Source organism: Galeopterus variegatus, unplaced genomic scaffold (assembly GCF_000696425.1).
Source record: "Galeopterus variegatus unplaced genomic scaffold, G_variegatus-3.0.2 Scaffold176, whole genome shotgun sequence".
NCBI classification, from domain to species: Eukaryota; Metazoa; Chordata; class Mammalia; order Dermoptera; family Cynocephalidae; genus Galeopterus; species Galeopterus variegatus.
Genome location: NW_007726287.1, coordinates 668,904 through 686,599, shown reverse-complemented (window position 1 = coordinate 686,599; position 17,696 = coordinate 668,904). Strand labels below are relative to the sequence as shown.

General features: G+C 41.1%; 1 protein-coding gene across 3 annotated transcripts in view; it reads left to right on the top strand.

The window, feature by feature from the left end:
• TSC1 (tuberous sclerosis 1) overlaps positions 1-17,696 on the top strand; it is a 46,340-nt gene that overhangs the window by 25,865 nt on the left and 2,779 nt on the right. For all 3 annotated transcript variants that reach the window (XM_008563720.1, XM_008563714.1, XM_008563729.1), the window contains 14 exons: positions 4,238-4,413; positions 5,105-5,220; positions 5,524-5,635; positions 6,072-6,190; positions 7,837-7,906; positions 8,392-8,496; positions 8,741-9,296; positions 10,478-10,521; positions 11,146-11,312; positions 12,179-12,361; positions 13,293-13,403; positions 14,136-14,258; positions 17,116-17,303; positions 17,390-17,551. In XM_008563720.1, the coding sequence (XP_008561942.1) occupies positions 4,238-4,413; positions 5,105-5,220; positions 5,524-5,635; positions 6,072-6,190; positions 7,837-7,906; positions 8,392-8,496; positions 8,741-9,296; positions 10,478-10,521; positions 11,146-11,312; positions 12,179-12,361; positions 13,293-13,403; positions 14,136-14,258; positions 17,116-17,303; positions 17,390-17,551 (2,232 nt within the window). The remainder of the gene's footprint in view (positions 1-4,237; positions 4,414-5,104; positions 5,221-5,523; positions 5,636-6,071; positions 6,191-7,836; positions 7,907-8,391; positions 8,497-8,740; positions 9,297-10,477; positions 10,522-11,145; positions 11,313-12,178; positions 12,362-13,292; positions 13,404-14,135; positions 14,259-17,115; positions 17,304-17,389; positions 17,552-17,696) is intronic.

Below are 17,696 nucleotides of genomic sequence, written 5' to 3'. Positions count from 1 at the left end.
GTCCGGCAACGGATCGCAACCCTCAGTGTCACCCCCGTACCGGACCGGGACCAGCAACGGGATCGCAACCCTCGGTGTTGCCCCCGCGCCTCGCTCAGCCAGTGAGCGGGAACCTGTCTGTATGTGGGATCCGAACCCTCGGCGGGAGCGCCGCTGCACTTCCCAAGCGGTGCACTATAGCAGTGCGCCACCGGGCCGGCCCGAATTTGTATGTTGATCTGAGTATCTGTTGGAGATACTGGTGTCAGTATTATTTTCTTCTTGAGCTGGTCAATTATTTTAGAAAAGAGTCTTCTGATCTCCAGACTGGTAGAGGTCTGGCTGCCACTGGGGGGGAAAGAGACTGGTGGTGAGGAGGGGCTGGTGGTCTTACCATTCAGAATGTATGTACTCATTTAATCCTCTTATTTGGACTGGTACTCATGCTCTCAACTATTTCTGGAATACCTTGTCTGGAAACTCCTTGTTTTAGTCTCTGCAGAGAATAATTCTGATTTCTGGTGAGAAAAGAGCTGTTGCCTGGGAGCATTGAGTTGTGGAGGGACCTCAGGACTCTAACTGCTCCTCCAACAGGTTTCACTCTGTCTTCCTTATTTTAGCTTTTCTTACCTACCTGCCACTCATCTCTAGTTCCAGAAGTACGTGATGCTATAAATTCTTTAGCATTTTAAGGATTCTGCAGTATAAACCAGGTTGACTCTTAGCTTTGAAACATTGGCAGCTTAGGATTCTGCTTTCTTTGATTTGCTTTGTCAGTTACCACTTGCCTATCTGCTTCCCAGTTTCAAAAACTTATGGTGCTATTCCCTCTTTCCCTGTGGATTTATATTTAAAAACCAACAAACAAATCTTTACTTTAGCAAGTGGAATTTCAGGAAGTTATACAATTGGGTGCATATGTTCAGTCAACTTTATTAATTTGGAAGCCTCCTCAGTCATCTTACAGAGCCTCACTCACCTTGGCAAGACAGATCATCTGGCTTTTGAAGAAAGCTGTAACACAAAAGACAGACCAACATGAAGAGGAGAAAAGGGAGCTAGAAAGAAACAATGACAATACAGAAAGCAGAAGAAAATGTCTGCACTAACTACAGAGATAAGACATTCGTGCGTATATAAAGGTCAGGATGCCACAGAAAAGGAATATTTCAAGACTAAAGAAAGATCTCTCAAAAATTAAAAATGATAGCCAAAATAAACATTTCAATAAAAGAACTGGGAGATAAAGTTGAGAATATCTCAGAAAGCAGAACCAAAGGATAGAGATGGGTAATATAAGAGAGGAAATTTAGAATAATCAGTCTAGGAAGTCCAACAGCCAATAAAAAAAAAGTTTTAAAAAGAGAGGAGAAAACTTTGGTGGTGGGAGAAATTGTGAAAGATATAATACAAAAATGTTTTCTATAATCAAAGGACATGATTTTCCAGATTGAAGGGACTGACTTAGTGCCCAGCTCAGTCAGCGAAAAAGAATGCCACCAAGTCTCAATATAGTGAAATTTCAAAATACCATGGATGAACCTTTCAGAGAAAGAAAAACCCAAAACACTTACTAAGGATCAGAAAGCGGAATGGTGTTAGCTTCTGAAACACCTTCAAAATTGACAGAAAAGGGTTTTTAACTTAGAATTTCATACCTAGCCAATTACTTATCAAGTATGAGATACTTTAAGATATGCAAGGACTCAAATTTATCTCCCATACATCTTTCCTCAGCTAACCACTGGAGTATGTGTACCACCAGAATGAGAGTAAAATCAAGGAGGAGGAAGACACGGAGCCCAGCAAACTGGGGACCCAACTTAGGATCATGGTCAAGAGAAGTGTCGGGCGACCAGCTGCATAGCCGTGCTAAGAACAACCAGTTTAGACTGAAGTAGGAGAGAGGGGAAGCTCTTTAGACAGAGGGGGAATAATCCTGGTAGATTATTTGTGCTTCATTATGTAAAAATTATATTAGGCTTTATTTCAGAGCTGTTAGAAATAAGTTTAGGAAGAGTTAGCAATAGATACAAAGAAAACTGAAGAGAAGAAATAGAAAAATTACAACTTCAGGACAAACTAAATTGAACAGGAAAGAAAATATCATAGTATATTCTGGCTCAGCTGCAAATAGTGCTTACATGGTCATAATAATTGTTGAAAATTAATTTTGAAAAAACCAAAAGCAATAATGTACTTATTTTAAGAACATGGAGAGGAGGGAAAGGATATATAGAAGTGACCTCAATCCTCCCCTACCATAATAGGAAGTTAATAGGCGATATCTAATATTTATATTGAGGTAGGATAACAATTCAACTAACAGAATTGGAAGCAGCTACCAGAGTGGTTGCGGGGGAGAGGGATGAGGGAGGTACCCTTTAGTACTGTATCGACTTCTTAAACTACCCTATTTCATTGAATCTAAGATGGCACTGAACGTATGATGAACATCTTACATTGATGTACATCTAAAAGGAAGAATGCCAAATAAGCTAATGTATAACTGATTAGACAACAGTTCCCAATTTCAGAGATATTAAAATATGAAAAGTTGATTTAAGAATCAAGGAAATATTGTAAGTGCATACATTACTTTGATTAAAATAAAATATTTAAATGTATTCCTACTTTATTATGATTCTCATTTTCTTCTCTAAAATCAATCTTCTTTTGTGTACATATGCGTCCTGACTCTTGCTCTCACTTAATCACTTTCCAGTCATGCTGAGAATGTGTAAAGAGGACACTACCCCCGTAACACAGATGCCACAGGCAGTGGGAACATGGGTAATGAACACAGATGCAGCCCTGAATTGAAAGCCTTGCCCCTTAGGGAAGCTGCCAGATATTCTCCCCATGGCCTGGATGCCTTCGTTTCTGTATTTATACCACATTTACAGCATCTAAGACTTAATGAGCATTTTAGAATGGTTGTGTAGGTTCAGATGTTTTGTTAGGGTAAAACTATGGAGTGCCCTTAGTGCTGCTGTGCTGTGCTCTATACACTTTGGAGCAGAAGATGAGAATCTGTTGGTGTTACCAACTACTTAGACACATGTATAGTGAAATTATGTTGTCTAAAAGTAAGTTCATACTTGAGAAAGTATTCTATCTTAAATGTTCAGTTAGTCATTAGAATATTTGGCAAATACTGAAGAGTTGAAAGATGAAAATAAAGATTACCCCTAATTTCAGTTTTTTAAATTTGAATACTTAGTGCAGTCAGATCTGCCTGTTTGTGGGCATGTCTCTCAATGGTTTTATATACTTTTTTCATTTAAGATTATATTCAGAGCATTTTATGCCACTTAATATTTGAAAGGATGATTTCTAAAATCAACTGTAGTAGTTATAATTTACATACAATAAAATTCATCAGTTAAGTTTTGGCAAAAGTCACAATCACAGTAAAAAGCACGTTCTCATCTCCCCAAAAAGTTCCTTCACACCCTTTGTGGTCAGTCTCCTCCCCCAGCTCCTAGCAACCATTGATCTGCTGAAAGCAGATGGTAGTATAATAATATTTCTTCTGTAGAATATATCCCTTTGGTTGGACTTCGGGTTTTTTTCTTTTTTCGGTTACAAGCTGTGCTGTATATGTTGTGTGTCTTGATGTACGTCTATATCTATAGGATAAATTCTTAGAAGTGGAATTGTGGATCACACAACAGGAATGTTTAGACAGTTCTTTAAATATTCTCATGGGTTTTCTCTAGTTTGAGTTTTCCTTACCAAATTTCTGATCTAGGGATGGTTTAGAATTCCAAGGCTTTGACGGGAGACCTTAAGTCAGCCTCAGCTGCCTGGCAGTTTCCAGGTCCTCCTGTTCTTTGATTATCTTTGTTCCAAAGGATCTTTTCCCCTGGTGGCTGCTCTGCATAGGTTATGTTCTATTTTGAGGCTATGTGTAGTCTTTTGTTGATGAAATTTTTGCTTCAAATTAGTTTCTTTTAACTCAATATAACCATTTTAAATAGTGGGGGTATAGTTTTGTAAGATGAAAGGCTAACTCTTTATATATGTCATACTTGGGCTGGCACTTTAACTCAATATAACCATTTTAAATAGTGGGGGTATAGTTTTGTAAGATGAAAGGCTAACTATATATGTCATACTTGGGCTGGCATGGTTCTGCTTGTCCTTTGCTAATCGTAGTTCCGTTGCTGGCACTGAATTGGCACTCTTAAGTATTTAATTGATTGGATTGAATGTCTTACAATTTGCATTTCTTGACTTTCATTGCCTTTTACAGATGGAAGAGATTAGAAACTCATGATGTTGTAATAGAGTGTGCCAAAATCTCTCTGGACCCTACAGAAGCCTCATATGAAGATGGCTATTCTGTGTCTCACCAAATCTCAGCCCGCTTTCCTCACCGTTCAGCCGATGTCACCGCCAGCCCTTATGTTGACACACAGAATAGCTATGGTAAAAAGTGACTTTGGTACTTATCAGTTTTACAACTTTGTCTCTGGAAAGCATTGTTTATCTTTGTTGACTTTATTTTCTTTGCTCAAAGTTAACACTTAATTCAGTTCCCAGGATCTTTTCCCCAAATATTTAAACTTGAATTTGCCTCTATTTTCCTCTAATTCATTTCTACTTCAAGTTTAATTTAGATGTCCTTGATCTCTTACCTGATACTATGCCAACAGACTTGGCAATGTGTCTTTAGCACTTAACAAGGAGAATGGGTTCATGTTTTTTACTTCTAGGCCCCACCTCAAAAGGGAGTCTTTCTACTTTCAGACACCGAGAGTGAGGCCCTCTGGACTTTAGTACTGACACAGTTTGAAGGAGTCTGGGTAATTTAGAATTGGATTCATATAAAAATCTAGGCTTTATCTGTAGGTTGTACTCGCTGAAGCTGTTACCCAGATTGTGGTTTTTTAAGTTATCCTGAGGGATCACTAGACATCAAACCTTACTGGACTTTATTTCCAAAGAGCATTTCACCTTTTAAATGTTGTTACTTTGTCCCCAAAAATGTCTGGAAGCCCTTCATATTTTTAAACATAGAAAATTGAATATATTGAATGGTCTAGAGAATGGTCATAATTTTTTATCAGAGTAATCTAAAACCACACACTAACCCCTGTGTTCTTCCCTTTCATTTTAGGGAGTGCTACTTCTACCCCGTACTCCACTTCTCGGCTGACGTTGTTAAATACGCCAGGGCAGCTACCTCAGACTCTGAGTTCCCCATCAACACGGCTGTTAACTGAGCCGCCACAAGTATGGTGTCACATAGTGTGCCTTCTCTACCCTCTGCTTTCCGGTGGAGCTGTCCATTTGGGTCAGGATTTAGTAGTCACTTTTAAGGATTCATGATATTAGAAAAGAAAGTTACTGTTCCACTTGGGTTCATCTTGGAGTCTAGACTTACAAAATGTAATTTGTCTCTTGACAAAGCGTTAATAAGATGCCCTTTTCCAGTTGAAAAGGTTAAACTTAAACTGAACGTAGGCCGTGGACATGAGCCTTGTGGGTGACGTAGCATGCAGGTGCCATTGCTGATGTACTTCATTAACTTCCCAGGCTACTCTGTGGAGCCCATCCGTGGTTTGTGGTATGACCACTCCTCCAACTTCTCCTGGAAATGTCCCACCTGATTTGTCACACCCTTACAGTAAAGTCTTTGGTACAACTGGTATGTATGTCTTAGGCTGGATTTGATTAGTTGGTTTTGGCCTGCCTTTTAGGATAAAAGGAACTGTCTCTTAGATCCAGTAGTGAGTTGGGGGCCACTTGCAGTAGTAAACCCGCTTTTGTCAATGCAAACCTCTGAGGCTTTTAGAACACGTGAAGTGAACTTTAAAAAGAGAGAGAGACTGACTTAGATTCCCAGAAAGTTAACTCTAGCAAGGGGGCCACTTGCAGTAGTAAACCCGCTTTTGTCAATGCAAACCTCTGAGGCTTTTAGAACATGTGAAGTGAACTTTAAAAAGAGAGAGAGACTGACTTAGATTCCCAGAAAGTTAACTCTAGCAACTTTATTTATAGTAATAGTTACACTGAAAAAAAATTGTCAGTTTTTCTGAGTTAGGCTCAGTGTTCATACATGTTCTGCCCTTGTCTCTGATCAGGTGGAAAAGGAACTCCTCTAGGAACCCCAGCAACCTCTCCTCCTCCAGCCCCAATCTGCCATTCGGATGACTACGTGCACATTTCACTCCCCCAGGCCACAGCCACGCCCCCCAGGAAGGTGTGTGCCAGCTCATCTGCTGTTCCTTTGCCCAAGCACAGTGACTCACTTGCAAGCCTCACTTTGTGCAGCCTAATTATGCCAAATAGAATTCTAACCTAAAATGTGTTGGGTTTGAATCAGAACAATTGAAAATAGGCTAACCAACATCTTTTAAGGTATCTGCTGGCCCCTGGGGTCCAGAAACCCTTTTAGGGAACCCAGTTGATCAAACCTACTTGCATAGTAATACTAAGCTGTTGTTCGCCCTCCCCACTCCACTGGCATTTGCACTGATGGTGCAAAAACAATGGTGGGTGAATGGTGGCACCTTAGCACAAGTCAGGGCAGGCCCCAAGCAGGCCTAGCAGGCTTTGCATTTTTCCTTGACATGCTCTTCTACTTGAAGAAAAGAAAAAAAAAGCATCAAAAACTTATGAGTGTTCTATATTAAGCAGTAAAAATTATTGATTTTATTAAATCTTAGCCCTTGAGAACATGTATTTTTAATTTCCTTTGTGATAAAATAGGAAATATACCTAAAGCACGTTTACTGCATACCAAAATATAACGGTGCTCTCAGGCCCTCGTGTGATTATCTGAATTGAGAGGTGAACCAGCTGCTTTTTTTCATGGAGTACTAGTTTTTCTTGAAAGAACAAATGATGGACAAACTGGTTATTCAGACTTGGATATTTGGCAGGCAAATGATGAACTGAGTTTGTCACTTCAAGATAAACAATTTACAGTATTTGATACCAATGACAAAATTCAACTTTCAGGTGAAAATTAGGATATTTAAAAATTTGTATGTGCCACCATGAGCTTGGTAGCTTCCCCAAGACTTTAGGATGAGATTGAAAAGTCTTGGGAAGCCTGTTAATAATTTGACTGTTTGATTTTCTATAATCAAGTGTTTCAACTTTTGAAAGATCTGAGTAACTTGGTGAACCAGTATTTTCTGAATGTCCGATGTATAATGTTACAGAATCATGCAGAGGTCAAAAGTGCATTCAAAGTACAAGGTAGACCAATGGATTTGAACAGTGTGAAAAGTTAATTGATATGAGTTCAAATTCTACATTGCAACTAACTTCTAAGAAACTGCCATTTGTCAAGTTTTGGTATAATATCAAGATGATTATCCACGATTATTTGAAAAGTCTGTTAATGTATATTTACTTTTTGCAACTATATATCTGTGGGGCTGCAGATTTTCTTCACATACTTCAGCCAAAATAGCATGTTGCAACAGATTGAATGTAGAGGCAGATATGAGAATCCAGTTGTCTTTCATTAAGCCAGGTATTAAAGAGGTTGCAAAAATGTAAAACAGTTCCACTCTTCTCACTTTGTCTTTGTTTTGGAAAATATAATTATTTTTGATAAAAATATATTAATTACGTTAATGTGTAGTGGATTTTTTTTTCAGTGAATCAATTTTTTTTTAATTTTGAAGTTTTAATTTCTAATACAGTAATGATTGGTAGATATAACCATGTAAACAAAAACTCTTGGGATTCTCAATTATTTTTAAGAATGTAAAGTCATGTTGAGACCAAACAGTTTGAGAATCACTGGGCTAAACTTTAAACTCCTTTACTATGTGCTAAAGAACATGTACAGATTTTTTCGCCTTGTGATATAAGTGGTTCTTATCTTTTCAGGAAGAAAGAACAGATTCTACAAGGCCATGTCTACACAGACAGCACCACCTTCCGAATGACAGAGGATTAGGTAGAATCTCTGTGTCACAATAGATCTTGCCTGTCTCTTCTAATATGGTTATATATGTTTAAAATCAAAGTTAAGAGGAAACAAGGAAAGTCTGGAATACCACAAAACATTGAAGCCTAGAGATAATGAAACAAGTGGGGAATTCTAAAAACCAACCTAATCAAAAACATCAAAAAAATTTTTAAACTATTGCAGTGAAGTACCTGTAAATGTTTTGAGCTGGTCAAACCGTGTGATTTTATCTTTTCTCGGAGACATTAAGAACTGAGAATTTTCTTTTCTGTGGGATTATTTTCAGCACCTTTAATTAGATTATTTGTAATATCTTAGCCTTTTGTAGTAGCTCCAGGAGAGAGCCATTTCCAGACTTCTCTGTTCAACAGGAAGAATTATTTTAGACTTATTCTGTTATAGTGTAAGCAGTTTAACACTTACAGGAATTACAGTGTATTTCTTTGACTTGAGTTGTCTCTGTTTCTTTTTAGAAGAAGTACCTGGCAGCAAAGGTTCTGTCACTCTAAGTGATCTTCCAGGGTTTTTAGGTGATCTAGCCTCTGAAGAAGATAGCATTGAAAAAGATAAAGAAGAAGGTAACTATGTGGAATTGCTGTGAATGATAAAGCTTGATTTCGCTCATTCTCCTGTAAAACTGGGATTTAGTTTCAACACTCACAGACTTGCAAAAGATGGGTGTTTCATTCTAGGACCTATGCTGGATGCCACTTTTTACCCCCCTGCTGGGTGACACAGTACATGGTGGTATGCAACCCCAAACTGGCCTTTCCCAGATTGATTATTTACTGGGGGTTCTCTTGTTTCCATTCCTCTTTTCAGCTGCAATATCTAAAGAACTTTCTGAGATCACAACAGCAGAGGCCGAGCCTATGGTTCCTCGAGGAGGCTTTGACTCTCCCTTCTACCGAGACAGTCTCCCAGGCTCTCAGCGGAAGGCCCATTCAGCAGCCTCCAGTGCTCAGGGCGCCAGTGTGAACCCTGAGCCTTTACACTCCTCCCTGGACAAGCTCGGGCCTGACACACCAAAGCAAGCCTTTACTCCCATAGACCTACCCAGTGGTTGTGCCTACGAAAGCCCTGCTGGGGACAGGGAACGCCAGACTTCTCTGGAGACCAGTATCTTCACTCCCAGCCCTTGTAAAGTTCCACCACACAGGGGAGTGGGCTTTGGAAGCGGGCAGCCTCACCCGTACGATCATCTTTTTGAGGTGGCATTGCCAAAGACTGCCCATCATTTTGTCAGCGAGAAGACCAAGGAACTGTTAAAGAAAGCGAAAGGCACAGAGGAAGACTACATGCCCTCCGCCTCTCCCATGGAAGTACTGGACAGACTGATACAGCAGGGCGCCGACGCACACAGCAAGGAACTCAACAGGTAAGGACCTTAAATGCTGCATTTTATGATGAAGTACAGATGCGTGGGGGGAGCGAGAATCATATTTCACAGTCTCAACAGAGGAGCTGGGCCTTTTCTATTTTGTGAGACATTCTTCTAGTCTGTCACCTTTTCATATACGTGAACGTAAGTATCCTGTATGTATGCATGTTAAAATTGGGATAATTCCTTAGATAGCAGTCCATTTCAAAATTAGTATTTGTTTTGTTTTGTTTTTTGGATGGATGGCTGGCACAGGAATCCGAAGCCTTGACTTTGGTGTTATCAGCACTGTGTTCTAACCTACTGAGCTAACCCACCAGCCCAGTCTTTTTTTATATAGGCCATCTTGTGGCACTGTTCTGTGAGGACGCTCAAATGCCTTTACATTTGCTCTCTGAAAATGGGAGGTTAAAAATGAGGTAATGGTGTTTCAGAGAACTTGGGAATATTTGTCACAGTGTTTTCCTCTCTAGTTATAGATGATTATTAGTATTCTATTTTGGTAACATAGGTCATTAGGTGGAAGATGAAATCATCAGCATTTTATGCAAGTTCAGGAAGCCCCCTCCAAAGACACATGAAGTGTCTTAGAAAGAAATCTGAGACACTGTTTTCAACAAGATACCCAGGGAAGGGGTAAGAGTGAGTGGCCCAGAGTTTGAATCCTCTGCCGTTTCTGATTAGGTTCTCTGGAAATGTTGGTTTTAATTGTTCTTCTGTATAATATCCTAAGATGGAATTTGACAGGGATTGTAATATTTTAGCTTCTTTTTAAATGAGATTTAGTATAATAGGCACAGGTAAATTTCTTCTTCCTCCTTAAGCTTGGCTGACAGTAGCTTCTCAGCAGAGAGCTAGTCCTGTATGAGTATACTTCAACAGAGAGGGTTGAAAACAGCTCTCAGTGTGTTCTGCCACTCAGTGGCTTTGGAGAGCTGACCCAGAAATGAAGGCTGCAGTGTGAGCTCAGCGTGAGGCATCTCCACACTGGATACCTGCCTGTTCCACCCACTGTGAGACTCCTCCTCTAACTCCATGTGGACTTTGAATTTGAAACTTTCTTATGCCACTGCAGATTTTGACCACAAGGAAGTGATCTAACCTTGCTGCAATTAAAAGTTCAAATAAGTTTTTTCTAGGTAAGATTGATAACTTTGTTACTCAAACTTTCTTCCTAGGTTGTCTTTACCCAGCAAGTCTGTCGACTGGACCCACTTTGGAGGTAAAGTTGTTACTTTAGCTCCAAATCCAGCCCTTGTGGTTTCTGCTTGCTTGTTGCCTTTTCTGTCCTTGAAGGACATACCCCATAGGAAACATCTTCCCTTGACTACTGCTTCGGCTGTTATCGGTTTGGCTAAAGGATCTCAAGTGCTGCAAAGTCAGCATTTCCTGTTTTTGAGAAGTGGCAAGTACCATGTGCTTGAGAGTAGAAGTACGAGAAGCACAGTCCTTATGGCAGACATCCCTAGAAAAGACCCAAGTAGAGTGAGCGGTATTGGGGCGTCTTCTTGGGGGAGAACATACCAGTGAAGGATCAGCCTTGAAAAATGGAAAGGCAGTCCCAAATGTATACGTGTGGTCCGGGTTTGTGGGAAAAGAATAAAGCTCTCAAAGAGCCATCCCATGTGATATAACCCTGTGCATTCCTTTAAAAGGGAGATAGGTGGCAAATACTTTTCCCTCTCCTAACAAATGACTGTTGCTGGGAACCAAGTGGTCATTTGCAAAGTGAATGCTGATTTATTTCTTAAAGAACTATGTTCTTAAGCTAACAGCACATGGGAGGGGGCTTGATTGAACCACATGTAAAAGGCATTTTCTGCCACCCCCTGTGCTTTGACATCAGGCTCTCCTCCTTCAGACGAGATCCGCACCCTCCGAGACCAGTTGCTGTTACTGCACAACCAGCTGCTGTATGAGCGATTTAAGAGGCAGCAGCATGCTGTCCGGAACAGACGGCTCCTCCGCAAGGTGATCAGAGCAGCAGCTCTGGAGGAACACAATGCTGCCATGGTGAGGACTGGGGGGTGTGGGGGAAGTGGACTTTGTTTTTGTTTTGTTTTGGGTCTACGCAATAGCTTGTGCAGAGCAGCAGCTGCATCAAGATCAATGCTCAGTCTGAGCTGTGTTCACTGCTGTGGCTTGGGGCAGGTCACTTAGACTGTGAGCTTAAGACATGAATGGCTAGGTCTTAGAATTCCCTTGTAGCTTTTGGGAACTGTGCAAACAAGTGATTTTTCGTGTGCTTGTTTGCTTGTAATTGGCTGTGATGATAAAAGGGTCAGGAGATTATTTTATTTCTCCATATGTGAAACCAGAGCTCCTGAAGTTATTTCATGGCATGAAATTAAGCATGTATGGCATAGTAGGTGTGAAGCTAATCAGACTTGGAGTTTGAATCCTTGCTTTACCAGTTATTACCTTAGAAAAGTAAATTGGCCTCTCAAAGCCTCTAACCCATTCTATAAAAAGGAAATAACAATAAGAACACCTACTTTTTAAGCTGTGATGGTTAAAATAAATCATGTCAGTAGGCACTTGCTCAATGGCTAGTACACTGTAAGCATTCAGTAAATGTTCATCATTTTAGTGAACGTAACCAGTACCATGGATTGGAGGTCTTATTCAAGTGGTTAAGACTTTTGAAAGTATTAGAAGCAAGTTGATCCCTGAGAAAAGGTTCTCTAAGCAATTATGGTCCATTTGCTCATGTGAAACTTGGAGAACCTTGACCTAATGACAAGTAAGACATTCGTGAGCTGTCAGATTCTGGGTCTGTGGTTACTGTTCCAGGGTAGCTTATGATTGTTCAGATGAAATGTTTGCAACATGTGTTAAACTTGAGCATCACTGCCCGTGGCTTCTCTGGTCTCTGCTAGAAAGATCAGTTGAAGTTACAAGAGAAGGACATCCAGATATGGAAGGTTAGTCTACAAAAAGAACAAGCCAGATACAGTCAGCTTCAGGAGCAGCGTGACACTGTGGTAACCCAGCTCCACAGCCAGATCAGACAGCTGCAACATGACCGAGAAGAGTTCTACAACCAGAGCCAGGAATTACAGGTATGAACGGCAACACCAGGCAGAGCAAACGGCACGGAATGTGATTGGGATAGAGCAGATGCACTGCTACAGGTGTTCTCACCTTCTTCAGCTGGACTAAGATGAGTACTTTTCTCTCTGAAATCATGGCAGATATATTTCCTGCCAGATAAATCTTATTTAGGGCAGAGGTTTCCCACCTTTCTTGGTTCATAGCTCCCTTAGTCTCTCAGTAATTTTTTTCCAGGCACTTTGCAGCCAAAAGAAACACTTAATAGTTCTGTTCATTAAGTAGATCTAAACAACTTAGTGAGTATTTATGTCCTAACAATTTAGTAGCTGTTTGTAAATAATACACATAAACTAAAATTTTTTTTAAATTTAATTTTTAAATAACTGCAATTACTAATGCCATGTGTGTACCTGTTGGGCGCTGCAAGTGTCTCAGACCTTGGAATCAGAGTGCACAGTGACACCCTCATTTCCTGTTTCACATTGGCTTTATCATGATGCTTTTTATCACAGCAACCATGAAAAACCTGGGGACACAGAGGTATGATGTCATCCACAAGCATACAGCACCATCTAATACTGAACTATCAGCTACCTCCAGCTAGTTAGTTCACATAATGACCGACAGATGTCGCTGTTTTCCCCTCAAAAACTTAAAATATCAGCAGCATCCCTATGAATTTGCTGTGAAATCTCAGGCTCTTTGGCACAGTTTGGGAACTGTGGATCTCAGGTCTTTTTTTCTTTTGTTAAATAGTAAGGAACTCAGAAATCAACCGTAACTTACTTTTTAAAACTAAGAGGTCAAATCCTGATGGCCCAAGCATAGTAGAGCAGTCAAGCTAGGCATTCTCAGTTCTATGTAGGCTCAGGGCCAGGTAGGCTCGTGGCCTGACCTGTCAATGCTGCTGTCACTTCCTGTCCATTTCTCTTTGGGCAGACAAAGCTGGAAGACTGCAGGAGCATGATTGCAGAGCTGCGGATAGAGCTAAAGAAAGCCAACTACAAGGTCTGTCACACCGAACTGCTGCTCAGCCAGGTTTCTCAGAAGGTAAGAAAGGCAGCGGGCCCGTGTCAGCTCAGACACCATTCGCTGTGTTCTTCCTGGGACAGGACAATATATCACTTGAGGGGCTTATGTCAGGAGTCCCAAATAGGGAGTGATTCTGTCCCCTGCCAGCTTCTGGGGACATTTGGCAATGTCTAGAGACATTTTAGGTTGACATTTTTGGTGCTACTGGTGTCTAGTGTGTAGGAGCCAGGGGTGCTCCCAAATATCCTACATTGCACAGACCAGACCCACACAACAAAGAAGTATCCAGCCTAATCTCTAGTCTACTAAATCCCCTGGAATTCTTTCTTAATACCTTATTTACATACACGTACAAGTTCATTCAGGTTTTTGAGCTGTGATTCCTCCCACTTTGGGATTCATTGCACTCATTCACTCAACAGTGAGTGAGTTTCCCCAGGGGCTTCATCCCTCTGGACCTGAAGTCCCTGCTGTAGAGGTGTCCTGTGGGTGGCCGGATTGGATGTTGTGCATTTGTGCCTCTTTCCCTTTGCACAGCACAATTCTGACGTGCATTTCTGTCCGTTTTTGTTGCCCTTGGGTGCCTTCCTCCCCACTAGCCATTATGTCGGGGAACTTGAAACGATGAGAGATGTTTATTCTGCCCTAGCATGGAAATACTGTGCTCTTAGCTGGTTCCCCACTTAATGTCCATTTGCTAGTTTTGAGTTGCCAGATTTTTCACTTTGCTTGTTTGTATGTTTTGGTTAGCTCTCAAATAGCGAGTCAGTCCAGCAGCAGATGGAGTTCTTGAACAGGCAGCTGTTGGTTCTTGGGGAGGTCAACGAGCTGTATTTGGAACAACTGCAGAACAAGCATTCTGACACCACAAAGGTATGCTGGGGCTCAGGGAGCCAAACCTTAGGTGGAAAAGCTCTTCAGACCCAGGCAGTATATCTACATACTTTATGAATTATTTCCTGAAAGATGAAGCAGCAGTCTACTCCCACCTCTCCCTGGCCCAGCAGTACAAGCACTTTCCAGCTATCATGTGAGATCGGGCTCAGGGAGCCAAACCTTAGGTGGAAAAGCTCTTCAGACCCAGGCAGTATATCTACATATTTATGAATTATTTCCTGAAAGATGAAGCAGCAGTCTACTCCCACCTCTCCCTGGCCCAGCAGTACAAGCACTTTCCAGCTATCATGTGAGATCATGTCCCCTTGTTGGGTTGTTTTGAAATTAAGTCAAGGTGTAAGTACAAGCATTTCATGGTAATTGGTATGGAGTATGTGTAAAAGTGTTTCCCTTCTCTTTCCCTTGCCCCCTTTAAAAAAAGAGAGAGAGAGATCATGACAAAGATGGAAGACAGGCAACAGATCCTGTTTAACATACCTCTCAGGACCATGCTATATACTGGTGTACATATCATTTTTGCTCCTTTTAATGTTGAATTTAATTTCTGCAGATGGTAGTTCAGTCCTGGCAACAAGGCCAGCATCAGGATGATCTTACATTAATTAGTGCCTCACCAGTGGTGTCGAGGCAGAAGTTTTATGTCACTGTATAAATAGCCTCAGGTAATGTTAGTGAATGAGTTGGGAATAAAATTTTAATAGTAAATGTTCAGATGCTTCCTGTCAGTAACTTCTCCATCACACATGGGCCTTCTTTTCAGGATTTATTAGGCTTGTGCTTTGTAAAGTATCTTTTTTGGCCAAATGTAGACAGTAGTCTTAGAACTGGAGATATGTAATTTTCATAATAGAGTTACTCTTTATTTCTCAGCTCCTCTCAACTCTCAGATTTAGACTCCCTTTAGAAAGACGTTAGATGTGGAACTTCCTCTAGAAACTACCTATCACTTATTTTGGAGGAATAATGGCTTGGGAAAAGAAAGGGGGAAAACAGACTTTTAAGGGCCAAGAAAACTTCTGAAAAAGCTTACTGAAATGTATTCTTAATGTGTCCCGAGAGAAGTATGGATAGATTGGCCTCTGGTGTGGCCTTTGATTTGGAATCCTTGTACTCTTTGGAAGTTCGAGCAGTCACCTAACTTCTTTGGGCCCTTGTGTCGTGGTTCATAAAATGAGGGTGAGAATACTGATTTGTAATAATCAGGATACCCTCAACAAAAAATAAGCTAAACTGTCTTAACAGTGAGGAATTGGGTTGTTTCAGTTGTCAAGAAGTCCCGGGGTGGGGAAGGTCCAGGTGGGCAAGTTGGCAATTCAGGGACAGCATCAAGGAGCTGGGCTCTTCCCTCTCCTGCACTGCCTGTCTCACCCAGCTGGTCCTGTCCTCCAGCTCTGCATTCATGGTTGGCAGGTGTGTGCTACAGGTACAGGTGTCACAGGCAGACACCACAATGCTTCACAGAAGAGGAACTTCTCTTCCTATGGGTCTCTCTCAGCAAGGAAATCTAGACACCTTCCACCACACTTCCCATCTCTCTTTTTGGCCAGGACTGTGTCGCGTACCCATCCCTAGCCCAGTCATTACCTTCAGCCAGTCAGGCTTTGCCCCTGGACCTGGAGCTAGGGTTGCTCTTGTTCATTGCAGCGGAGGAAAAGAGCTGGGTGTCTGAGAATCAGGTGGAGAACGGCAGGAAGGAGTGGGGTGAGGTATCCCATGCGGCAATCAAGAGGACTAGTGAGAGGGCACGGGTGTTCCAGGTTCAGTACCTTGCACGATCATCCATAGATAAGTACTGTCGCTTATGACAAAAGTCAGAGTGTTCACCTAGTCTGTGCTGAAGTCTGTTGCCACTTAGCACGGCTGGAATGGCCACATTATCAGATAGCCAGTTCTGGGCTTAGATCTGTTGCATTCTGCACCAAAGAAGCATTGTGTTTACCAACCAGTCAGCTTCAAGGCAGGGGCACCTCGAGAAAGCTTGTCTCCTTGCTCTTTATGGTTTATTATCTTTTTTTAAAAACCAAACGTATGGGCAAGTTTCATCTTATGTGTATTTTACCACAATAAACACACGCACACACACATACACAAATGTAACACATACTTGTTAGAAAAGTATCCTTTCCACCTTTTTTCTGAGCATTAGCGTCTACTTACTGTAGATGTTCCGATCTGTCAGTAGGCAGGCCACCTGCCTTGGCATGATTGACAGACCTTGTCAGGGGACCTAATCTGCAAATGCTGCTTTGCTTAAACAAACCTGCTCCCTTCGTGTCATGTGCTCTAGCTTTACCTCCACTGGTGTTAGGAGAGGGAGGAAAATATAAAAGCAGATGACCCACAATACCCCTGTAGTGAAATTACAATTGTGAATCCTGGCATATTTTCACTTGGTGTTTTGCTAATGTATATGTTTACATAGTTGATCATGTTCGATCGTGCTGTTCACACACTTTTATAGTCTGCTTTTTAAAAATCTCTTTACTGCTATCACACCATTTTTTAAAACTCACAAATATAAGATATACTTCATCTATTTTGCTGATGTTAGACTTAGGATGTTTCTAGTTTTTTGCTCTTATAAATATGCTGTGATGATTATTTTTGTGCAGAATGTCTATTTGTGTTTCAGATGTTTTCCTTAGGGATGGAGTTGAAGGAAGGATTCCTAGGTTAATACTTACTGCCAGCTTACTTTCCAGAAAGTTGTACTAATTTATATTTCTACCCCCAGTATACGGAAGTGCCTTCTCAATACTTACTATATCATTTTTTCAAAGTGGTTAGGGCATGTTCGTGTTCTATAAATACTCACTCCAATCTTTTTTTTTAGGAAGTGGAAATGATGAAAGCTGCATATCGGAAAGAACTAGAAAAAAACAGAAGCCATGTTCTCCAGCAGAATCAGAGGCTTGATACCTCCCAAAAACGGATTTCAGAACTGGAATCTCTTCTGGCCAAGAAAGACCACCTTCTTTTGGAACAGAAGAAATATTTAGAGGACGTCAAACTCCAGGCAAGGTAACTTCCATTGGGAAAGGTTTTTGCAGTGATGTGTTCTTTATTAAGGGGAATTCACATATTCTGGACTGGTCTTTATCTTTCAGAGGACAGCTGCAGGCTGCAGAGAGCAGGTATGAGGCTCAGAAAAGGATTACACAAGTGTTTGAATTGGAGATCTTAGATTTATATGGCAGGTTGGAGAAAGATGGCCTCCTGAAAAAACTTGAAGAAGAAAAGACAGAAGCAGCTGAAGCCGCAGAAGAAAGGTAGGAACAAAGAGTTGCATCAATGGCTTATGATTAAACTGCCGCTAGCAGAACAAGGACCACATCACATGGTGCTGGAAGCAGTTATAGCTGCTTAGATAGACAGGGCTGCAGCACTCGGCTCACTCCATTTCAGAGAGCTGAA